General features: G+C 44.6%; 1 protein-coding gene across 2 annotated transcripts in view; it reads right to left on the bottom strand.

Moving 5' to 3' along the window:
* Positions 1–649: 649 nt before the first annotated feature.
* CTNS (cystinosin, lysosomal cystine transporter) overlaps positions 650–20,359 on the bottom strand; it is a 33,097-nt gene continuing 13,387 nt past the window's right edge. For both annotated transcript variants that reach the window (XM_081945472.1, XM_081945473.1), the window contains exons 4-11: positions 18,729–18,816; positions 16,752–16,855; positions 12,802–12,933; positions 10,816–10,915; positions 10,609–10,728; positions 6,346–6,516; positions 4,184–4,301; positions 650–1,347 (exon numbers count right to left, since the gene is read on the bottom strand). In XM_081945472.1, coding sequence (XP_081801598.1) covers positions 1,217–1,347; positions 4,184–4,301; positions 6,346–6,516; positions 10,609–10,728; positions 10,816–10,915; positions 12,802–12,933; positions 16,752–16,855; positions 18,729–18,816 — 964 coding nt within the window. In that variant the 3' untranslated portion in view covers positions 650–1,216. The remainder of the gene's footprint in view (positions 1,348–4,183; positions 4,302–6,345; positions 6,517–10,608; positions 10,729–10,815; positions 10,916–12,801; positions 12,934–16,751; positions 16,856–18,728; positions 18,817–20,359) is intronic.

The following is a 20,359-nucleotide window of genomic DNA, read 5'->3' as shown; positions in this document are numbered from 1 at the left end:
CCCTCATTCACATTCAGCAAACAGCCTTTCAAAGGAATATTCATGACCACAGACCTTATTTAGCTTGGAAAGCTGCCATGTAAATATTTTCTCAATGAGTTTCTGTGCAAGGAAAGACAGGCACAGAGTCTCTGAGATTCAGGGACAGGTCTTCACACTCCTGAAACGAATCTAATGACCGACCGAACTAATGGTCTCCTGCAAACTCCACTCCCCTTTCGCTCCTCTTTTCTTTCCTCTGGGAGGGACCATTCATCATCCACCTGTGGCCTTACTCCCAAGTCAACCCTTGTTCCTTAGCTGTTCCCTTCGTCTGGCAACTCTGCTCAGGCGCACACTGGGAACAGGCTCCAGCTGTTCGTCTGCCCCACTGATCTCTGACTCTGAAGGCAGCTGATAACTGTCGGACGGCTCTGGCCCCCTCTCTGCCTCCGACACAGAGCCTTCCCCAGACTCCAGGACTGGCCCAGGTTCCTCCCCAACCTCCTCACTGTCCGACTCTGCTGCCAGCTCTGCTGGCGGGCCACAACAGCTCCCTTCCAGAGGGATCCACAATCTCGCTCGGGTGTCCTGAACCCCTTCAAACTTTTGGCAACCCAACAGGACCTTCGAAAGGAGCCTTTGTCAAGCAACCACAAGGAAGTCATCATCGACGACCTGTTAGAAAACTTTAATAATAACGATCCCTGTATTCAGCCGTTTCACACAAAACTTCTTACAAGAGATTTTTCAATGCTCCTTGACGCCAACATAAAGCTTTTCGAGGTAGTCCAACATCCTCCGGCCATTTCTTCCTGTGCGCAAGAAAAAAGAGGACACTCAGAGTCCCAAGGTCACACGAGCGGTCCTTCAAGTTTAACCGATATAAAGCTCCTTCCGATGACAACCACTTTTTCCCTTACTCGTAACCAACCAAGCTCCTAAAGCAGGTTCTTCCTGGCCAAGAGGCCTTCCTTGGATGGCAAAACACAAGCATCGTCTTCTCTTGCAAAGGACGACTTCTTTGGAAGCTTAGGAGGACTCCACATCCAAGAAAGTTAGGGGAGGATGACTTTGGCAAGGCCGCACTGGTGGATTGCGAGACGCGAAGGCACAAGAGGGCAAAGTAGGTTTGGTGCAATTAAGGTGGAGTGGAAACTCAAGTTGTAGTCATTTTGCCAGTCCTGGTTTCTTTGGAATAAGGCTTTGCAGTGCCACGGATACACTTGGATAGGCTCTACTCAATCTCATTATAAATTTGGTGGCGATACAAGCAGTAATGTTGGATGATAAAGACAATGTCAAAGACAATGGAGAAGAGGCCGAGACCAAATTTGGTGGGGTCTCCAAAAATCAGCTTCCATTCATCTGAAAAACAAGAAGAAAGAGATAATTATGGATTGCAAGAACCAGTAGGGTTGACTGACGGAGACTAATAAATACTTGGAAAAGCATAAATAGATTTTCCACTTTTATAACTCATAATGGAATGAAAAGTTTTTGGCATTTTACTGAAGAGTCTGTACAATTTTGTCAAGGAATTGCACAGCCGGTGTCCAAATGGAATTAGAGACCCTGACATGAGCTTGTAGTTTTATACAAATACATGTATTTTACATCTTTGTATACAGATTGTCAGGCAAACAGGAGCATTGTGAAGTAAATCAACACAGCAGGAGCATCATGAGGTAAATCACAGCAGGACAATCATGAGGTAATCGACATAGCAGGAGCATCCTGAGGTAAAAATCTACACAGCAGGAGCATCCGGAGATAAAAATCTAAACAGCAGGAGCATCCTGAGGTAAATTGACGCAGCAGGAATATCCTGAGATAAATCGACGCAGCAGGAGCATCCTGAGGTAAAAATCTACATAGCAGGAGCATCCTGAGGTAAATCCACGCAGTGGGAACATCATGAGGTAAATCACAGAGCAAACGGCACACAGAAGAAAAAGGCAGGAAAAAAGGGAACCACCTCCTCCAAACCAAAGCAACCAACCACAGCACAAATTGCATCACGCAGAAGCCGGCACTCTCCAAACGATCAACCACAACTATGTGTCTGACTCACTGAACAACCTCATTGCTCTGGCTACTAAATTTAAATATCTTAAATTTCTACTGCTTCCCTGTGGAATTTACAAACTTCATTAATCCATCACCAAATAGTATAGATTGCCCTCAACTTGCAAGTGTAATTGAGAACAGAACTTCCATTGTTAAGCAAAGTGATTGTTCAGTGAGCCGGTTAAAGAAGAAGATTGTTCAGTTACAATGGCACTGAAAAAAATGACCTGCAACTGGTCCGCACTTACAACCGTTGCTGTCTTCCCACAGACATGTGATCAAAATTTGGGTCTTTGGCCACTGACATTTATTTCTGATGGTTGCAGTGTCACGTCATCCCCTTTTGCGACCTTCTGAGAAGCAAAGTCCAGGGGGAAGCCAGATTCACTTAACAACCATGTGACTAACTTAACAACTGTAGTGATTCACTGAACAACTGTGGCCAAAAAAAGTTTGTAACAACCGAAACTTTGGCCTCAGTTGTGGTCCTAAGTAGACTACCTGTGCTAGCCCTGCAAAGTACAGGTAGTCCTCAACTTAAAACCATTCGTTTAGTGGCTGTTCAAAGTTACAACTGCCCTGAAAAAAGTCACCTATGAGCGGTTTCCTCACTTATGACCATTGCCGCATGGTCACATGATCAAAATTCAGACAACCGGCAACTGGCTCGTATTATTTATGACGGTTGCAATGTCCCAGGGTCATATGATCCCATTTTGCGACCTTCTGACAAGCCAAGGCAATGGAGGAAGCCAGATTCACTGAACAACTGCGTTGCTAGCATAACAACTGCACTGATTCAGTTCAAAATGGATGTAAGAAAGGTTGTAAAATAGGGAAAAACGAACTTAACTGCCTCTTAACAACAGAATATTGGGCCCAATAGTATATAGTAACAGAGTTGAAAGGGACCTTGGAGGTCTTCTAGTCCAACCCCCTGCCTAGACAGGAAACCCTATACATGTGATGGTGAACCTATGGCACCTATGGCAAGCCATTGGTTAGGGCACACGAGACGCTGCCTTGTCAGCTGGCCAGCGCACATGTGCGGGTTGGCCAGCTGACTTCGGCCTTCTTTTAAGGCCATTTTTCGCCCTCTGGAGGCTTTCTTGAATCCTCGGGAGCACAAAAAAAAGGTCTACAGGCAAACCGGAAATGACTTCCGGTTTGTCCGTAGGTCTGTTTTTCGCCCTCTGGAGGGCGTCTGGGGGTGGGTGGGCAGGGAGGCTGTTTTTGCCCTCCCCAGGCTCCTAGAAAGCCTCTGGAAGGACGAAACAACTGTGCCAAAAGCGAGGGTTGGGGGTGTTTGTCGCTGGTCGGGCACGCATGCGCGCGCGGGGGGGGGGGAGCACACATAGCATTATGGGTATGGCACACCAACGTACGACACACACACACACACACACACACGGGCTCCCCCACTTTTGGCATGGGAGCCAAAAAAGGTTAACCATCACTGCCCTATACCATTTCAGACAAATGGCTATCCAACATCTTCTTAAAGACTCCCAGTGTTGGGGCATTCACAACTTCTGGAGGCAACTTCTGTTCCACTGGTTAATTGTTCTCACTGTCAGGAAGTTTCTCCTCAGTTCTAAGTTGCTTCTCTCCTTGATTAGTTTCCACCCATTGCTTCTTGTTCTACCCTCAGGTGCCCAGGAGAATATTTTGACTCCCTCTTCTTTGTGGCAACCCCTGAGATATTGGAAGACTGCTATCATGTCTCTCCTAGTCCTTCTTTTCATTAAACTAGACGAACCCAATTCCTGCAACCATTTTCCATATGTTTTAGTCTCCAGTCCCCTAATCCTCTTTCTTGCTCTTCTCTGCCCTCTTTCTAGAGTCTCAGCATCTTTTCTACATCGTGGCGACCAGAACTGAATGCAAATATTCCAAGTGTGGCCTTACCAAGGCCTTATAAAGTGGTATTAACCCTTCACGTGATCTTGATTCTATCCCTCTGTTGATGCAGCCTAGAACTGTGTTGGCTTTTTTGGCAGCTGCTGCACACGGCTGGCTCCTATTTCAATGGTTGTCCACTAGGACTCCAAGATCCCTCTTGGAGTGATGGACATAAATCGAGGACTAGCTGTATGTCACCTCCCACCTGTCTGACCCAGCGGGCCGCTCTCACCGTTGTTGTAGGATTGTAGGAACATCTGGATGAGACTGAAGGCACCGCCGGTGAAGTCCAGCAGGACGTTGCCAATGCTCCATCCCCTCGTGCTCTTCCGGCGGAAGTTCAAGTAAGCCTTAAAAAAAAGACCAGGGTGTCAGATAAGTTAAGGTATAGGGTTTTCTGCCTAGGCAGGGGGTTGGACTAGAAGACCTCCAAGGTCCCTTCCAACTCTGCTATTGTATATGTATATAAGTAGGAAAAGAAGCGCTCTTCCACAACCAAGACCTCAAACAAGTCAGCATCTTGTCCTCTTCAATGTCCCACAATGCGTCAGAAACAAGACAGCTACATCCTCCACTTCCGACCACAATTGAGCCCAAAATGTCCATTGTTAAGCGAGACAGTTGCTGAGTGAGTTCTGCCTCATTTTTCCATCTTTCTTGCCACCATTGTTAAGTGAATGAACTACAATTGTTAGTTTAGTAGCAATAGCCTGCCCTTCCTTCCTCCTTCCTTCCTTTCCTTTTTTCTTTCCTTCCTTCCTTCCCTCCCTTCCTTTCTCTTCCCTAGCAATTGCATTTATATACCGCTTCACAGTGCTTTACAGCTCTGAGTGGTTTACAGAGTCAGCCTCTTGCCCCCAATTATCTGGGCTCTCATTTTACTTGGAAGGATGGAAGGCTGAGTCAACCTTGAGCCAGTCAGGATTGAACTTCCTGGCAGTGGGCAGAGGGAAGGAAGGAAGGAAGGAAGGGAGGGAGGGAGGGAGGGAGGGAAGGAAGGAAGGAAGGAATAGTACTTAGTCTTATATCCTGCTTTACAGCCCTCTCTAAGCGGTTTACAGAGTCAGCTTCTTGCCTCCAACAATCTGGGTCCTCAGTTTACTGACCTCGGAAGGATGGAAGATTGAGTCAACCTTGAGCCAGTCAGGATCAAACTTCCTGGCTGTGGGCAAAATTTGCCTGCAATACTGCATTCTAACCACTCAGTCATTAGGGCTTCCTTCCTTCCTTCCTTCTCATCTTCCTTCCTTCCTTCCTCCCTCCCTCCCTCCCTCCCTCCCTCCCTCCCTCATGAAGCAATAGCACTTAGACTTATATACCGCTTCACAGTGCTTTTATAACCCAAAGTGGTTTACAAAGTCAGCCTCTTGCCCCCAACAATCTGGGTCCTCATTTTACCAACCTCGGAAGGACCACAGGCTGAGTCAACCTTGAACTGAGTCACGATCGAACTTCCTGGCTGGGGGCAGAGTTTAGCCTGCAATAGTGTATTCTAGCCACTGCACCATCACGGTTAGCAGTACAGTTGTTAGGGGAACCTGGCTTCCCCGTTGATATTGCTTGCCAAAAAGTCGCAAAGGAGTATCACATGACCCTGGCATACTGCAATTGTTATCAATATGAACCAGTTACCAAGCATCCAAATTTTGATCATGTGTTCGTGGGGATGCTGCCAGTCCTACGGAAAACGGTGATAAATCATATTTTTCAGTGCCATTGTAACTTTGAAGGGTCACTAAATAGAGGTCAACTCGTAAAGCATCCCTGGCCTGCTCTTGAGTTGCCATATAGGCAGGATCTCAAGTTACCAGGGGCCAGCCTGAGAGGCGTGTTTTCTACAGCCTGGGAAAGTGCTTCTTTGGAGAATGTGATTTATGACACACCCTGGGAGGTAGGAGAAAACAGGGTCATAGTTGAGCCGTAAATTATGTGGGGTCAGAGCTGGCTTCCTTGGGTTACATGCTGACACATTGCTCCTAATAAACAACTGGATTTCGTTTGAAACTTGGCTCGAGGCTCATGAGTTAATTAGGGCCTCTGTCGGAACCCTGACAATAGATTGTTGCAAGTCAAGGACTACCAGCGTCTTTGTGGTCTCATGATCAAAATTTGGACATCTGACAACTGACTCATAGTTACAACGGTTACAGTGTCCCAGGGTTACGTAATTCCCCTTTTGCAACCTTCTGACCAGCAAAGCCAGATTCACTTAACAACCGTGTTGCTAACTTAACAACTGCAGTGATTTGCTTAACGACAATGGCAAGGGAGGTCGTAAAAGGGGGCCAAAACTCACAATAAATGTCTCGCTTAACAAACAGAAAATTTGGGGCTCCATTGTGGTTGTAGGTCGAGGACTCCGTCATTGAAAAAAACGATCCGTCCTTCGCTCACCTGGGGGAAGTATTTGATGAGAGTGATCCCCAGCTTGATGTAGGAGAAATAAAACAAGAATTGCAACCAGGTGATCTGTTGGGCGACCGTCACGGCCAAAGTGGTGAAGACGAACAGCCACGACGCGACCAGGAACCCAATGGCGACCAGAGAAACCTTCTGAGTCCCTCTCTGCGGGGGAAGTAAAGAGAGAGAGAGAGAGAGAGAGAGTCAACATTTTCCAGTGGCAATTTGGCCACGGAAATCGGATTGCAGCGGGCATCAAGGCATTGATGGGTCAACTCAAGGGCGGCAAAGGAATGTGAGGCCGGGCAGTTTGTGGGCAGAGGAATGCTCTCGGTCTGCCAAACAGCCCTGATGAATTTGAGCAAAATCCTGCACAATCCCTAAAGCCCTCAATTTCCTTCTGAAAAATCTCTAAGCTGTGTACAAGTATTTGCCGGAGTATAAGACGCACCAGGATTTTGAAGAGGTAAATTAAACAAAAAAAACCCACAGTTTTTGCACTCTGCAGGCCTCCCAAACCCTCTGCACGCCTCATTTTTTGTGAAAAACGGGACCTGCAGAGAGTTTGAGAGGCCTGCAAAGTGCTCCTGGGGGCTGGAGAGAGGGGCAAAAATGAGCAAAAATCGGCCCGTGTTTTGCAAAAGACAGGGCATGCATAGGCTTTGGGAGGCTTGTAGAGTGCTCCTGGGGGCTGGGGGGGGGGAAGCAAAAAAGGGAGGGAAACGGCTCATTTTTCTCTCTCGTTTTTGCCCTCCCCAGCCCCCAGGCCTCCCAAACCCCATGGATGTCCATTGTTTGTGAAGGGGGCAAGGTTTCGGGAGGCCCAAAATACGGTATTCAGTGTATATAAGACACACCCAGATTTTCACCCTCTTTTTTTGGGGGGGGGGAAAGGTGCATCTCATACTCCGAAAAATACGCTAGTCCTCGACGTATAACCGTTTGTTCAGTCACTATTCAAAGTTACCGCAGGACTGAAAAAAGTGACCTAGGACCATTTTTCATGCAACCATTGCAGCATTCCCCCATGATCAGGTGGTCCAAATTCGGACGCTCGACAACTGGCATGTATTTAACGACGGTGGCAGTGTCACCGATGGTCATGCGATCCCCTTTTGCAACCTTCTGACAGGAAACCGGATTAGCTTAACCACCGTGGGACTAACTTAACAACTGCAGCGATTAGCTTTAACCATTGGGGGAGGAAAGGTCATAAAATGGAGCCAGATTCAATGATTGTCTTGCTTAGCAATGGAAAGTTTGAGCCCCAAGGTGGTCGCAAGTCAAGGAGTACCTGTAATATAGAAGAGGACTTGGAAAAGATGACCCCAAAAAAGATTGAATGGTTGTGGAAGTAGGAATGGATTTCCAGAGGAAAAATTGCAGACTACAGGAACAATATTGCACCACTCAGGTGACCCCGAGGACACAGAGGAACCTCCAAGTGGCCTCAACGACTCTCTAAAAAGGATGCAGCTGTCTGCAAGGAGTAGAAATCCTTCCCTTCCCCACCATCCAGTCAGAGCTGAAGAAGCTTCTTGGATGAGAAGCGAAACGTCTTCAAAAGAAAAAAATAACACAAGAAAGTCCAGTAGTCTCCTGAAAAAGGCACCTTTGGGATAACCATGATCTGGATAATGGAGATAAATAGATATGAGTGATAGACAGATGGATGGATGGATGGATGGATGGATAGATAGATACATGGAAGATAGTAAGAGGAAGGAAGGAAGGCAGGAAGGCAGGCAGGCAGGCCGGCAGGAAGGAAGGATGATTAAGTAGGTAGGTAGGTGTATGATTGATTGATTGATTGACTGACTGACTGACTGACAGACAGACAGACAGACAGACAGACAGACAGACAGATAGAAACATACCGCGTTTCCCCAAAAATAAGACAGGGTCTTATTTTCTTTTGACCCCTGAAATAAGCGCTTGGCCTTATATTCGGGGAGGCCTTATTATTTTTGAGGTGCTGGAGACGGCAAGCGTGGTCACCTCATGGCTGCTGCTGGCTTGCAATATTTTCGGGGAGGTCTTATTTTAGCCCATGCGCTCAAAAGCCCAATTGGGCTTATTATCCAGGGAGGTTTTATTTTCAGAGAAACGGGATACATAAGATAGATAGATAGATAGATAGATAGATAGATAGATAGATAGATAGATAGATAGATAGATAGATAGATAGATAGATAGATAGACAGACAGACAGACAGACAGACAGACAGACAGACAGACAGACAGACAGATAATAGATAGTTGCGGCCCACCGGCAATCAGTGGAGATGGCAGCTGAGCCGAACAGTGAGGAGGCTGGGGAGGAACAGGGGCCAGTCCTGGGGGCTGAGGAAAGCTCAGACGAGGGCTCTGCGTCAGAGGCAGAGAGGGAGCTAGACAGCAGTGAGGCAGAGGAACAGCTGGAGCCTGTTCCCTTTGTGAGCATGCGCAGAGCTGCCAGAAGACAAGAACAACTAAGAAAGCAGGGTCCACGTGGGAGTAGAGACACACCTTGGAGGTGATTGGCCCCTCCCACAGGAAACAAAAGAGGAGCGAATGGGGAGGGGGCTTTTGCAGGAAACAATTCGTTCCTTCGGTCGTTTCAAGAGTGAAAAGTTCTGTTTGCGACTTTAAGAGACTCTGTGCCAAGTTTTGCCTTGCCCTGCGTTTGGAAACTCGTTATCTGGCAGCTCTCCAAGCGAGATAAGGTTCGTGTGGATAAATATTCCTCGGAAAGACTGTTTGCTAAGCCTTGCGGACTGTGAATGAAAGGAATTCACAGTCGTGTCAATAAAAGGGGTTTTGCCGGGACCACAACTCTGCTTCTTGCTTTTTAAGGAAGCCTGGCTCAGAACGGTTAAGGGCTACCTTCCAATTCCCAGAACTTCACGTAGGTCTTGAATCACAGACGGGCGTGGCTGTGATTCGCAATGAGTAAAACTGAATAAATAAAACGACTAGGTGATTAAATTTTATGTCAAGCTTGAAGAATGAGAGGTGTGTTAAGCTACAGCTACAACCAAGGCGTATCCTTAACAGCCACTTCAAAATAAAAAAAAAACTTGTGAAGTTAAGTGTGTTATGGATTGTCACAACTTACAATGGCCAGGCTCCATCCAGGAGTGCCTGCGTAAAACTAGGCTGCCCAGCCTCATTGTAAAAGGTGGCACCAAGCTAAAAGCCCTGAACCCCGAGTCCAACTTTACAGCCTCAAAATCTAACCGTGGAAAAGGATTAAAACTCAAAATGGAGCGATTTCGTGGTGAGTCCTTGGTGCTCTCTGAGCTTGGCTGTTTTCTTGCAGACATTTCATTACCAAACTAGGCAACATCATCAATGCTAAATGGGGTTTGTGGAGTGGAGGAGAAGGAGAAGGGGGGGAGGAAGAGGTGAAGCAAGAAGAGGAGAACTGTGGGGTCTTTGGTGCTCTCTGAGCTTGATGTAAGCTTGGGTGGGAAGGTGGATGAATGGATGGGTAGATGATGGGTGCTAGATTAGATATATCTAGGTAGGTAGGCAGGCAGGCAGGCAGATAGATGGATGGAATGACATAGATGATAGATTAGATATAGATAGATCGGTAGGTAGATGGACGGATCGATAAATAGATGATAGATAGATGAAGATAGATAGATAAATACATGAAGATAGATAAGATAGAAAAATAGAGATATAGAGATAAATATAGATGATAGATGATAGATTGATAGATGATAGAGAGATAGATGATAGATAGATAGATGATAGATAGATGAAGATAGATAAATACATGAAGATAGATAAGATAGAAAAATAGAGATATAGAGATAAATAGATAGATGATAGATAGATAGATAGATAGATAGATGATAGATAGATGATAGATAGATAGATAGATAGATAGATAGATAGATAGATAGATAGATAGATAGATAGATAGATAAGGTAGACAGACACAGATACTGTGTTTTCCCCAAAATAAGGACCCTATGTCTGGGTCTTATTTTCTTTTGACCCCCAAAATAAGCACTTGGCCTTATTTTCGGGGAGGTCTTATTATTTTTGAGGAGCAGGAGGCGGCAAGCGTGTTCACCTCATGGCTGTTGGTGTGTTGCAATATTTTTGGGGAGGGCTTATTTTCCGGGCAACAGGGTAGGTAAGATAGATGAATATAGATAGGTAGTAGACAGACAGACACAAGGTCCTTGGTGCTATCTGAACGTGGTTGTGTTCTTGCAGACATTTTATGACCCAACTGGGTAACACCATCAGTGCACCTACCTCATAGATTAAGCACTGGAAGATGGTGAATAAAGTGAGGGCCAAAGCATGGAGGCTGAAAAACACATCGTTGCTGTCTACGGGATTCACGCCGTTGGGGTACCGATGCAGGAACAGCTCCTGTGGGGGAAGGCAAAGCTGTTACAGCAAAAGTGGTGGCCCAAGAGGGCAGGTGACACCCAGCCAGAGAAGATGGGCCCTAGATACCTTTATGGGGACAATCCAAAAGAGTCCGATGTTGAAGACGCTGTAGGCAATGAAGCCGGTCAGGTTCAAAGCGATGAAATCGAAACTGAGTCCCACAACGCTGTGCAAAAGGAACAGGCACATGTTCATAAGAACATTAGATTTTGAGAACTTCACGAGTGCACTAAACACATAATTTTGGGATCATAATTGTCAGTTAGCTGGTAAAACCCAGCTTCTAGGCCACTGTTTTCCAAACTTGGCAATTTTAAAATAAGCAGATTTGAACTCCTAGAATTCCCCCATCAGCATGCTTTAAGAAAGGTTGACTTCCACTCCCAGAATTCCCCAGCCACAATGCTTTACGATGGATGGACTTCAACTCCCAGAATTCACTAGTTAGATTGCTTTAAGAGGGATGGACTTCCACTCCCAGAATCCCCCAGCCAGAATGCTTTAAGAGGGGAGGACTTCCACTCCCAGAATCCCCCAGCCAGAGTGCTTTAAGAGGGGTGGGCTTCAACTCCCAGAATCCCCCAGCCAGAATGCTTTAAGAGGGGAAGACTTCCACTCCCAGAATCCCCCAGCCAGAATGCTTTAAGAGGGGAGGACTTCCACTCCCAGAATCCCCCAGCCAGAATGCTTTAAGAGGGATGGACTTCCACTCCCAGAATTCCCCAGCCAGAATGCTTTAAGAGGGGAGGACTTCCACTCCCAGAATCCCCCAGCCAGAATGCTTTAAGAGGGGTGGGCTTCAACTCCCAGAATCCCCCAGCCAGAATGCTTTAAGAGGGGAAGACTTCCACTCCCAGAATCCCCCAGCCAGCCTGCTTTAAGAGGGGAGGACTTCCACTCCCAGAATCCCCCAGCCAGCCATGCTTTAAGAGGGGTGGACTTCCACTCCCAGAATTCCCCAGCCAGCCTCCTTTAAGAGGGGAGGACTTCCACTCCCAGAATCTCCCAGCCAGCCTGCTTTAAGAGGGGAGGACTTCCACTCCCAGAATCCCCCAGCCAGCCTGCTTTAAGAGGGGAGGACTTCCACTCCCAGAATCCCCCAGCCAGCCTGCTTTAAGAGGGAAGGAGTTCCACTCCCAGAATCCCCCAGCCAGCCTGCTTTAAGAGGGGAGGACTTCCACTCCCAGAATCCCTCAGCCAGCCTGCTTTAAGAGGGGAGGACTTCCACTCCCAGAATCCCCCAGCCAGCCTGCTTTAAGAGGGGAGGACTTCCACTCCCAGAATCCCCCAGCCAGCCTGCTTTAAGAGGGGAGGACTTCCACTCCCAGAATTCCCCAGCCAGCCTGCTTTAAGAGGGGTGGACTTCCACTCCCAGAATTCCCCAGCCAGCCTGCTTTAAGAGGGGTGGGCTTCCACTCCCAGAATTCCCCAGCCAGCCTGCTTTAAGAGGGGAGGACTTCCACTCCCAGAATTCCCCAGCCAGCCTGCTTTAAGAGGGGTGGGCTTCCACTCCCAGAATTCCCCATCCAGCATGCTTTAAGAGGGGAGGACTTCCACTCCGACAATCCCCCAGCCAGCCTGCTTTAACTCCTGACCACAATTTTGTTCCAGAAGAACACGGCAAAAGCCACCCACAGGATAAACTGGGTTTGTTTAATGACCACATGTTCGCTTAACAGTTACTTGATTTGCTTAATGCCCACTTTGGCGACTCATTTTACCAACATCATAAAAATGGTGATAAAATTGAGTCTGATGACCTGATGCCTCAATGGGGACCATAATGGGGACCCAAATTCTGAGCTCCATTATGATCATATATTGGGGACCACCTGTTTTTTTAGAGGGGGCTACCAAAGGAGCAGCATGGTCCAATGGAGGGGAAACCTAAGCTGGCCAATTTTTACTTGGCTTCGGGACAACTTCTTGGAAAAATAAAAAAAGCATGTGGAATCGGAGGGCCAACTGTTGCTGCGCCTTCTCAATGCCATCTCGTAGGTTAACCCTGGCAGTTTCCAGAGGACGGTAACTGAGGATCGTCGTGGCTTTTACCTTTTGCGTCTCCAATTCTCAAAGACCTGAGGGTAGAAGGAAACCGACCAGGCTAGGAAATAGATCCAACCAATCACTTGGTCCACAATCCTTACGGCATTGCTGTGGATCACGAGGAACCGGATTCTGGGCCTGCAAAGAAATGAGGGAGAGGTTAGGTCTGTGGGAACGTAACGATTCTAGGCTTATGACATGCTTGACGCCGCCCTCCGGCCTGTTCCTCTCCTCCTCCTACAATTCCAGCACTGGTGCCCACAGACGCAACACAGCTTCAGTTGGAGGTGGATGGCTAAAATGGACACCTAAGGTCAAAAACGTCATCAAAAAAACAACAAAGAATGTTCTTCCTGCGCCCAACTCAGGAAGCTCAACCTGCCCAAAGAGCTGCTGATTCTGTTCTACAGAGGAATGATTGAGCCTGTCATTTGCACCTCTATAAATGTCTGGTTTGGCTCTGCAACCCAACAAGACAGACGCAGACTTCAACGGAGAATCAGAACTGCAGAAAAAGCAATTACGGCCAATCTGCCTTTCATTGAGGACTTGCACATTGCAAGTGTCAAAAAGAGGGCCGTGAAAATATTTACAGACCCCTCACATCCTGGACATAAATTGTTTCAACTCCTACCCTCAAAACGACGCTATAGGGAACTGCACACCAAGACAACTAGACACAAGGACAGTTTCTTCCCGAATGGCATCACTCTCCTGAACAAATAATTCCCTCACTGTCAAACTGTTCACTAAGGCTGCCTTACTATTACTATGAGTCTTCTCATTGTGCCTATCCCCCATCTCCTCCCACTTATGACTGCAGGACTGTAACTTTGTGGCTTGTATCCTTACGATTTATATGGATATTGATTGTTTTTATCACCAATTATCACCAATCACACTTGGCCATTAAAGAATTCAATTCAATTCAATTTCTATTCCTATTCCATTCCATTCCATTCCATTCTGTATTCTATTCTATTCTATACCATTCTGTGCTCTGTTCTATTCCATTCCATACTCTATTCTATTCTATTTTCTATTCTGTCTTCTATTCTATTCTATTCCATTCCATTCTCTATTCTATTATATTCTCTATTCCATTCTCTATTCTATTCCATTCTCTATTCTATTCTATTCCATTCTCTATTCTATTCTATTCTATTCTATACCATTCTGTGCTCTGTTCTATTCCATTCCATACTCTATTCTAGTCTATTTTCTATTCTGTCTTCTATTCTATTCTATTCCATTCCATTCTCTATTATATTATATTCTATATTCCATTCTCTATTCCATTCTCTATTCTATTCTATTATATTCCATTCTCTATTCTATTCTATTCCATTCCATTCTCTATTCTATTATATTCTCTATTCCATTCTCTATTCCATTCCATTCCATTCCATTCTCTGTTCTATTCTATTCCATATTCTATTCCATATTCTATTCCATTTTATTCAATTTTCTATTCTATTCTATTCTATTCTATTCTATTCTATTCTATTCTATTCTATTCTATTCTATTCTCTATTCTCTATTCTCTATTCTCTTCTCTTTTATTCTGTGTTCTATTCCATTCTATTCCATTCTGTTAGGGGGTATCTCCCTTGGGAGACAGAAAGTAGCACAGCAGAATGTGCAGCCGGAGAGAAAAAACGTTGCTAGTAGAAACACACGAATAGAGTCACAGACACTGCTAGTAAAATTAAGTAGCTTTACTACTAAAGTTGCTTCACAAGCAGTGATAGTAGATAGTAGATATTAGTCCAAACACAATTCAAAGAGCAAACAATTGCTTACAGTTGCAGTTCACGTTCCCAGTCATCAAGTCATCAATCATGGGACAAGCAGAGAGAGAGAATCAGAGAGAGAATGAGCTTTCCTGACTTCCTCTTATAGCAAAGCTAATTACATCTGTTAGGAACATCCACTAATTTAAAGCAACAGCGACCATTTTCATGGTAGATAGATATATATTGCCTGCCCAACACTAGGAGTATTCTCCCAACATATTCCATTCTCTATTCTATTCTATTCTATTCTATTCTATTCTATTCCATTCTCTATTCTATTCCATGTTCTATTCTATTCCCTTCCATTCTCTATTCTATTCTATTCTATTCTATTCTATTCTCTATTCTATTCTATGCTGTGTTCTATTCTATTCCATTCCATTCCGTTTTCTATTCTATTCTATTCTATTCTATTCTATTCTATTCTATTCTATTCTATTCTATTCTATTCTATCTCTACATGGGGCTGCCCTTGGGACGCGCCCGGAGACTGCAGTTAGTTCAGAACGCAGCCGCGCGGGCTGTGATGGGGAGTACGAGGTACTCCCACGTAACACCTCTCCTGCGCGAGCTGCACTGGCTACCTGTGGTTTTTCGGGTGCGTTTCAAGGTGCTGATTACCATCTTTAAAGCGCTCCATGGCACGGGACCTAGTTACTTGCAGGATCGCATCCTCCCACATACATCCCTGCGGCCAATTCGCTCACACAGGGAGGGACTTCTCCTGGTGCCGTCCACTAGGCAATGCCAACGGGCGACACCAAGGAGTAGGGCCTTCTCTGTGATGGGCCCAACCCTCTGGAATGACCTCCCCCCCGACATTAGAACCACTTCTGACCTCCGCTCCTTCCGGCAAAAATTGAAGACTCACCTGTTCCGATTAGCAGGCCTGGCATAATTACAACTGTCCCTCCTGGCAAATGTATTATTATCTGGTTATCTTAGGGGTTTTTTAATTTGTTGTGTCTGTTTTAGGGATTTAAAATTTATATTTATATTAGCTTTGTACAGTTCTTTTAATTGCATTTTAACCTCCTCCAAACTGTACATATTTAATTTTTTATTGTATTTTGTGATATTCTCTATGGACTGTACACCGCCCCGAGTCCCTTCTGGGAGAGGGGGCGGTCTAGAAGCACCAAATATAAATAAATAAATAAATATTCTATTCTATTCTATTCTATTCTATTCTCTATTCTATTCTATGCTGTGTTCTATTCTATTCTATTCCGTTTTCTATTCTATTCTATTCTATTTTATTCTATTCTCTTCTCTATTCTAATCTATTCCATTCCATTCCGTTCTCTATTCTATTCTATTCCATTCCATTCTCTATTCTATTCTATTCTATTCCATTCCATTATCTATTCTATTCTATTCTGTGTTCTATTCTATTCTACTCCATGTTCTATTCTATTCTATTCTATTCTATTCTACTCCATGTTCTATTCTCTTCCACTCCATGTTCTATTCTATTCTATTCTACTTCATGTTCTGTTCTGTTCTGTTCTATTCTATTCTATTCCCTTCCATTCTCTATTCTATTCTATTCTATTCTCTATTCTATTCCATGTTCTATTCTATTCCATTCCATTCCATTTTCTATTCTATTCTATTCTATTCTATTCTATTCTATTCTATTCTATTCTATTCTATTCTATATTCTATTCTATGCTGTGTTCTATTCTATTCTATTCCGTTTTCTATTCTATTCTATTCTATTTTATTCTATTCTCTTCTCTATTCTAATCTATTCCATTCCATTCCGTTCTCTATTCTATTCTATTCCATTCCATTATCTATTCTATTCTATTCTGTGTTCTATTCTATTCTACTCCATGTTCTATTCTATTCTATTCTATTCTATTCTACTCCATGTTCTATTCTCTTCCACTCCATGTTCTATTCTATTCTATTCTACTTCATGTTCTATTCTCTTCCACTCCATGTTCTATTCTATTCTATTCTACTTCATGTTCTGTTCTGTTCTGTTCTGTTCTGTTCTATTCTATTCTATTCTATTCTATTCTATTCTATTCTATTCTATTCTATTCTATTCTATTATCTGGAATAGAGAAATTGGAAAAATGGCCACTTAAGTGATATTACATCTCGATGAGTAGAGTTACCAGCTGAACAGGGCTCGGGACAGAGGCTTACCCTGTGTTGTGGGATGCGTTCACCTGTAGATATACCGTCACCTGCCCGACCTCTTTAGCTTTCACAAGGAAATGTGGGTCCTTTTGGCCTGCTGTGATTATGACCTGTCAGGGTTGGAGACATTAAGTATATGAACTGTCAATGAGATTCACAGGGTGGGGCATTTGGCCCCATGGATGTCAATCCGGCTGTTCTGACTGAGGCTGCCCAAGAGCAGGAAGCAAACTCCTTGTCCTGACAAAAAAACCCTTTTCTTAATTGACTCTGAATTTTTCTCATTCCCATCCAGCAAAGTCTTTCAAGGGAGGATTTACGGTCACAGACCTTCTCTGGCTTGGAGAGCTGCCAGGCCGATCTCTGCAGAACTTGGCAAGAGTCTCAGAGAGTCACAAACCAATTAAGTGAACTAATGGTCTCCTGCAAACTCCACTCCCCTTTCGCTCCTCTTTTATTTCCTCTGGGAGGGGCCATTCATCGTCCCACCTGTGCCTTTACTCCTGAGTCGACCCCTGTTCTTCAGCTGTTCCCTTCGTCTGGCAGCTCTGCGCATGCGCACACTGGGAACAGGCGCCAGCTGTTCTTCTGCCCCACTGATCTCTGACTCCGAAGGCAGCTGATAACTGTCGGACGGCTCTGTCCCCCTCTCTGCCTCCGACACAGAGCCCTCATCAGAGCCTTCCCCAGACTCCAGGACTGGCCCAGGTTCCTCCCCAACCCTCCTCACTGTCCGAATCTGCTGCCAGCTCTGCTGGAGGGCCACAACACCGGCCATTCTTTTAGGCCAATCCAGATGGATCTTGACTCCACCTTGTCTTACGGCTTAGCGTTTTTCAACTTTAAAAGTGGGTGGACTTCAACTCCCAGAATTCCCTCACCAGCCACGCCTAAAGCTGGGGAATTCTTGGAGTTGGAAGTCTGCATGCCTTAAAAGCATGGTGCCTGAAGTCCTCCCATCTTAAAGTATGCTGTCTGAGTTGAAATTTCAATGGTTGCTAAGCAATCAGTCATAAGTTGAGGACTATAGAGGGACCACAATGGAACCTCACATTTCTGTTGCTATGCAAGACAGGGTTTAAGTGAGTTCTGCCCCGCTTTACGACCTTTCTCAACACCAATGTTAAGTGTTTCCCCCATTGTTAAGTTAGAAACACGGTTGTTAAGTGGCTTTACTTGTCAGAAGGTCGCAAAAGCAGCAGATCATATGACCCCGGGATGCTGCAACGGTCACAAGCACATGCCAGTTGCCAAGCATCCTAATTTTGATCACATGACGATGGAGATGCTACATCAGTCATAAGTATGAAAAATGGTCTGAAGCCTCATTTTTCAGCGCCATTATAACTTCAGCCGGTCACTAAGTGAATGGGAGGGGGGGAGGAGTCGAGGACTACCTATACCTAAATTGCAAAATGTTAACAGACTGAAATGACTGGCCGAATCCAATTGAAGCAAGCTAAAATCTACGCCTAACAAGGAATCCTGCATTCAGTTTTGGTTGCCACGATGTGGAAAAGATGTGGAGACTCTAGAAAGAGTGCAGAGAAGCGCAACAAAGATGATTAGGGGACTGGAGACTAAAACATATGAAGAACGGTTGCAGGAACTGGGAATGTCTAGTTTAATGAAAAGAAGGACTAGGGGAGACAGGATAGCAGTCTTCCAATATCTCAGGGGTTGCCACAAAGAAGAGGGAGTCAAGCTATTCTCCAAGGCACCTGAGGGTAGAACAAGAAGCAATGGGTGGAAACTAATCAAGGAGAGAAGCAACCTAGAACTGAGGAGAAACTTCCTGACAGTGAGAACAATTAATCTGTGGAACAGAAGTTGCCTCCAGAAGTTGTGAATTCCCCAACACTGGAAGTCTTTAAGAAGATGTTGGATAGCCATTTGTCTGAAACGGTATAGGGTTTCCTCCCTAGGCAGGGGGTTGGACTAGAAGACCTCCAAGGTCCCTTCCAACTCTGTTATTCTACTTACCTGGTCGGGCAACTCAACAATGGTGATGTTCTCCTTGGACGTATAGGTCATGTTGAACCTTATCACCAAAGTGTCATTGGGCGGAGCACTGCAGGGAGATCAGAAAAGGAAACCGCCACAGATGGGCTGTGAACCTGCAGCTGGCAGAGTTTGCACCCTCAACCTTCCCCGCTGCCATCTAGCCCTGCTGATGGGTCCAGCCCTGCTATCACCCAGCCAGGATGACATGAAAATTAGGATTGACTGCACGGATAGCACGAAGTCACACCCAGGCGGAAAGTCCCAACAGAACAAAGAAAATTGAATTTTTATCATCAGGAGGAACTCCATCCCGAATGACTTGCCTGATTACTGTGTTTCCCTGAAAATAAGACAAAATGAGTGCTTGGCCTTATTTTCGGGGAGGTCTTATTATTTTTGAGGTGCAGGAGGCGGTGAGCGTGGTCACCTCATGGCTGCTGCTGTGTTGCAATATTTTCGGGGAGGTCTTATTTTAGCACATGCGCTTAGAAGCCCAATTGGCTTATTATCCGGGGAGGTCTTCTTTTGGGGGGAAACAGGGTAGATAGATATAGATGGATGGATGGATGGATGGATGATTAGGTAGTAGATAGGTAGGTAAAAGATAGATAGATAGATAGATAGATAGATAGATAGATAGATAGATAGATAGATAGATAGACAGACAGACAGACACACAGCCAGACAGACAGAGATAATAGATAGATAGATAGATAGATAGATAGATAGATAGATAGATAGATAGATGATAGATAGATAGATGATAGATTAGATAGATAGATAGATAGATAGATAGATAGATAGATAGGATGGATAGATAGATAGATAATATAGATTGATAATAGAAAGATAGATGGATGGATGGATGGATGATAGGTAGGTAGGTAGGTATGTAGGTAGATTGATGGATGATGGATGGATAGATATAGACAGAGAGATAGATAGATATAGATAGATGGATGATTAGGTAGTTAGGTAAGTAAATGATAGATAGATACATAGATGATTAGGTAGGTAGCTAGGTAGGTAAAAGATAGATAGATAGATAGATAGATAGATAGATAGATAGATAGATAGATAGATAGATAGATAATATAGATTGATAATAGAAAGAGATGGATGGATGGATGGATGGATGGATGATAGGTAGGTAGGTATGTAGGTAGATTGATGGATGATGGATGGATAGATATAGACAGAGATGATAGATAGATAGATGATAGATAGATAGATAAATAGATAGATAGATAGATAGATAGATAGATAGATAGACCGACAGACACATAGCCAGACAGACAGAGATGATAGATAGATAGATAGATAGATAGATAGATAGATAGATAGATAGATAGATAGATGATAGATAGATAGATAGATAGATGATAGGTAGATGGATGGATGAAAGGTAGGTAGGTATGTAGGTAGATAGATTGATGGATGATGGATGGATATAGACAGAGATGACAGATAGATAGATGATAGATAGATAGATGATAGATAGATAGATAGATAGATAGATAGATAGATAGATAGATAGATAGATAGATAGATAGATAGATAGATAGATATAGATAGATGGATGATTAGGTAGGTAGGTAGGTAAATGATAG

This window comes from Natrix helvetica (genome assembly GCF_964273705.1).
Source record: "Natrix helvetica genome assembly, chromosome: 2".
NCBI lineage: Eukaryota > Metazoa > Chordata > Lepidosauria > Squamata > Natricidae > Natrix > Natrix helvetica.
Note: the sequence above shows the minus strand (reverse complement) of the source record. Positions and strands in the feature narration are given on the sequence as shown.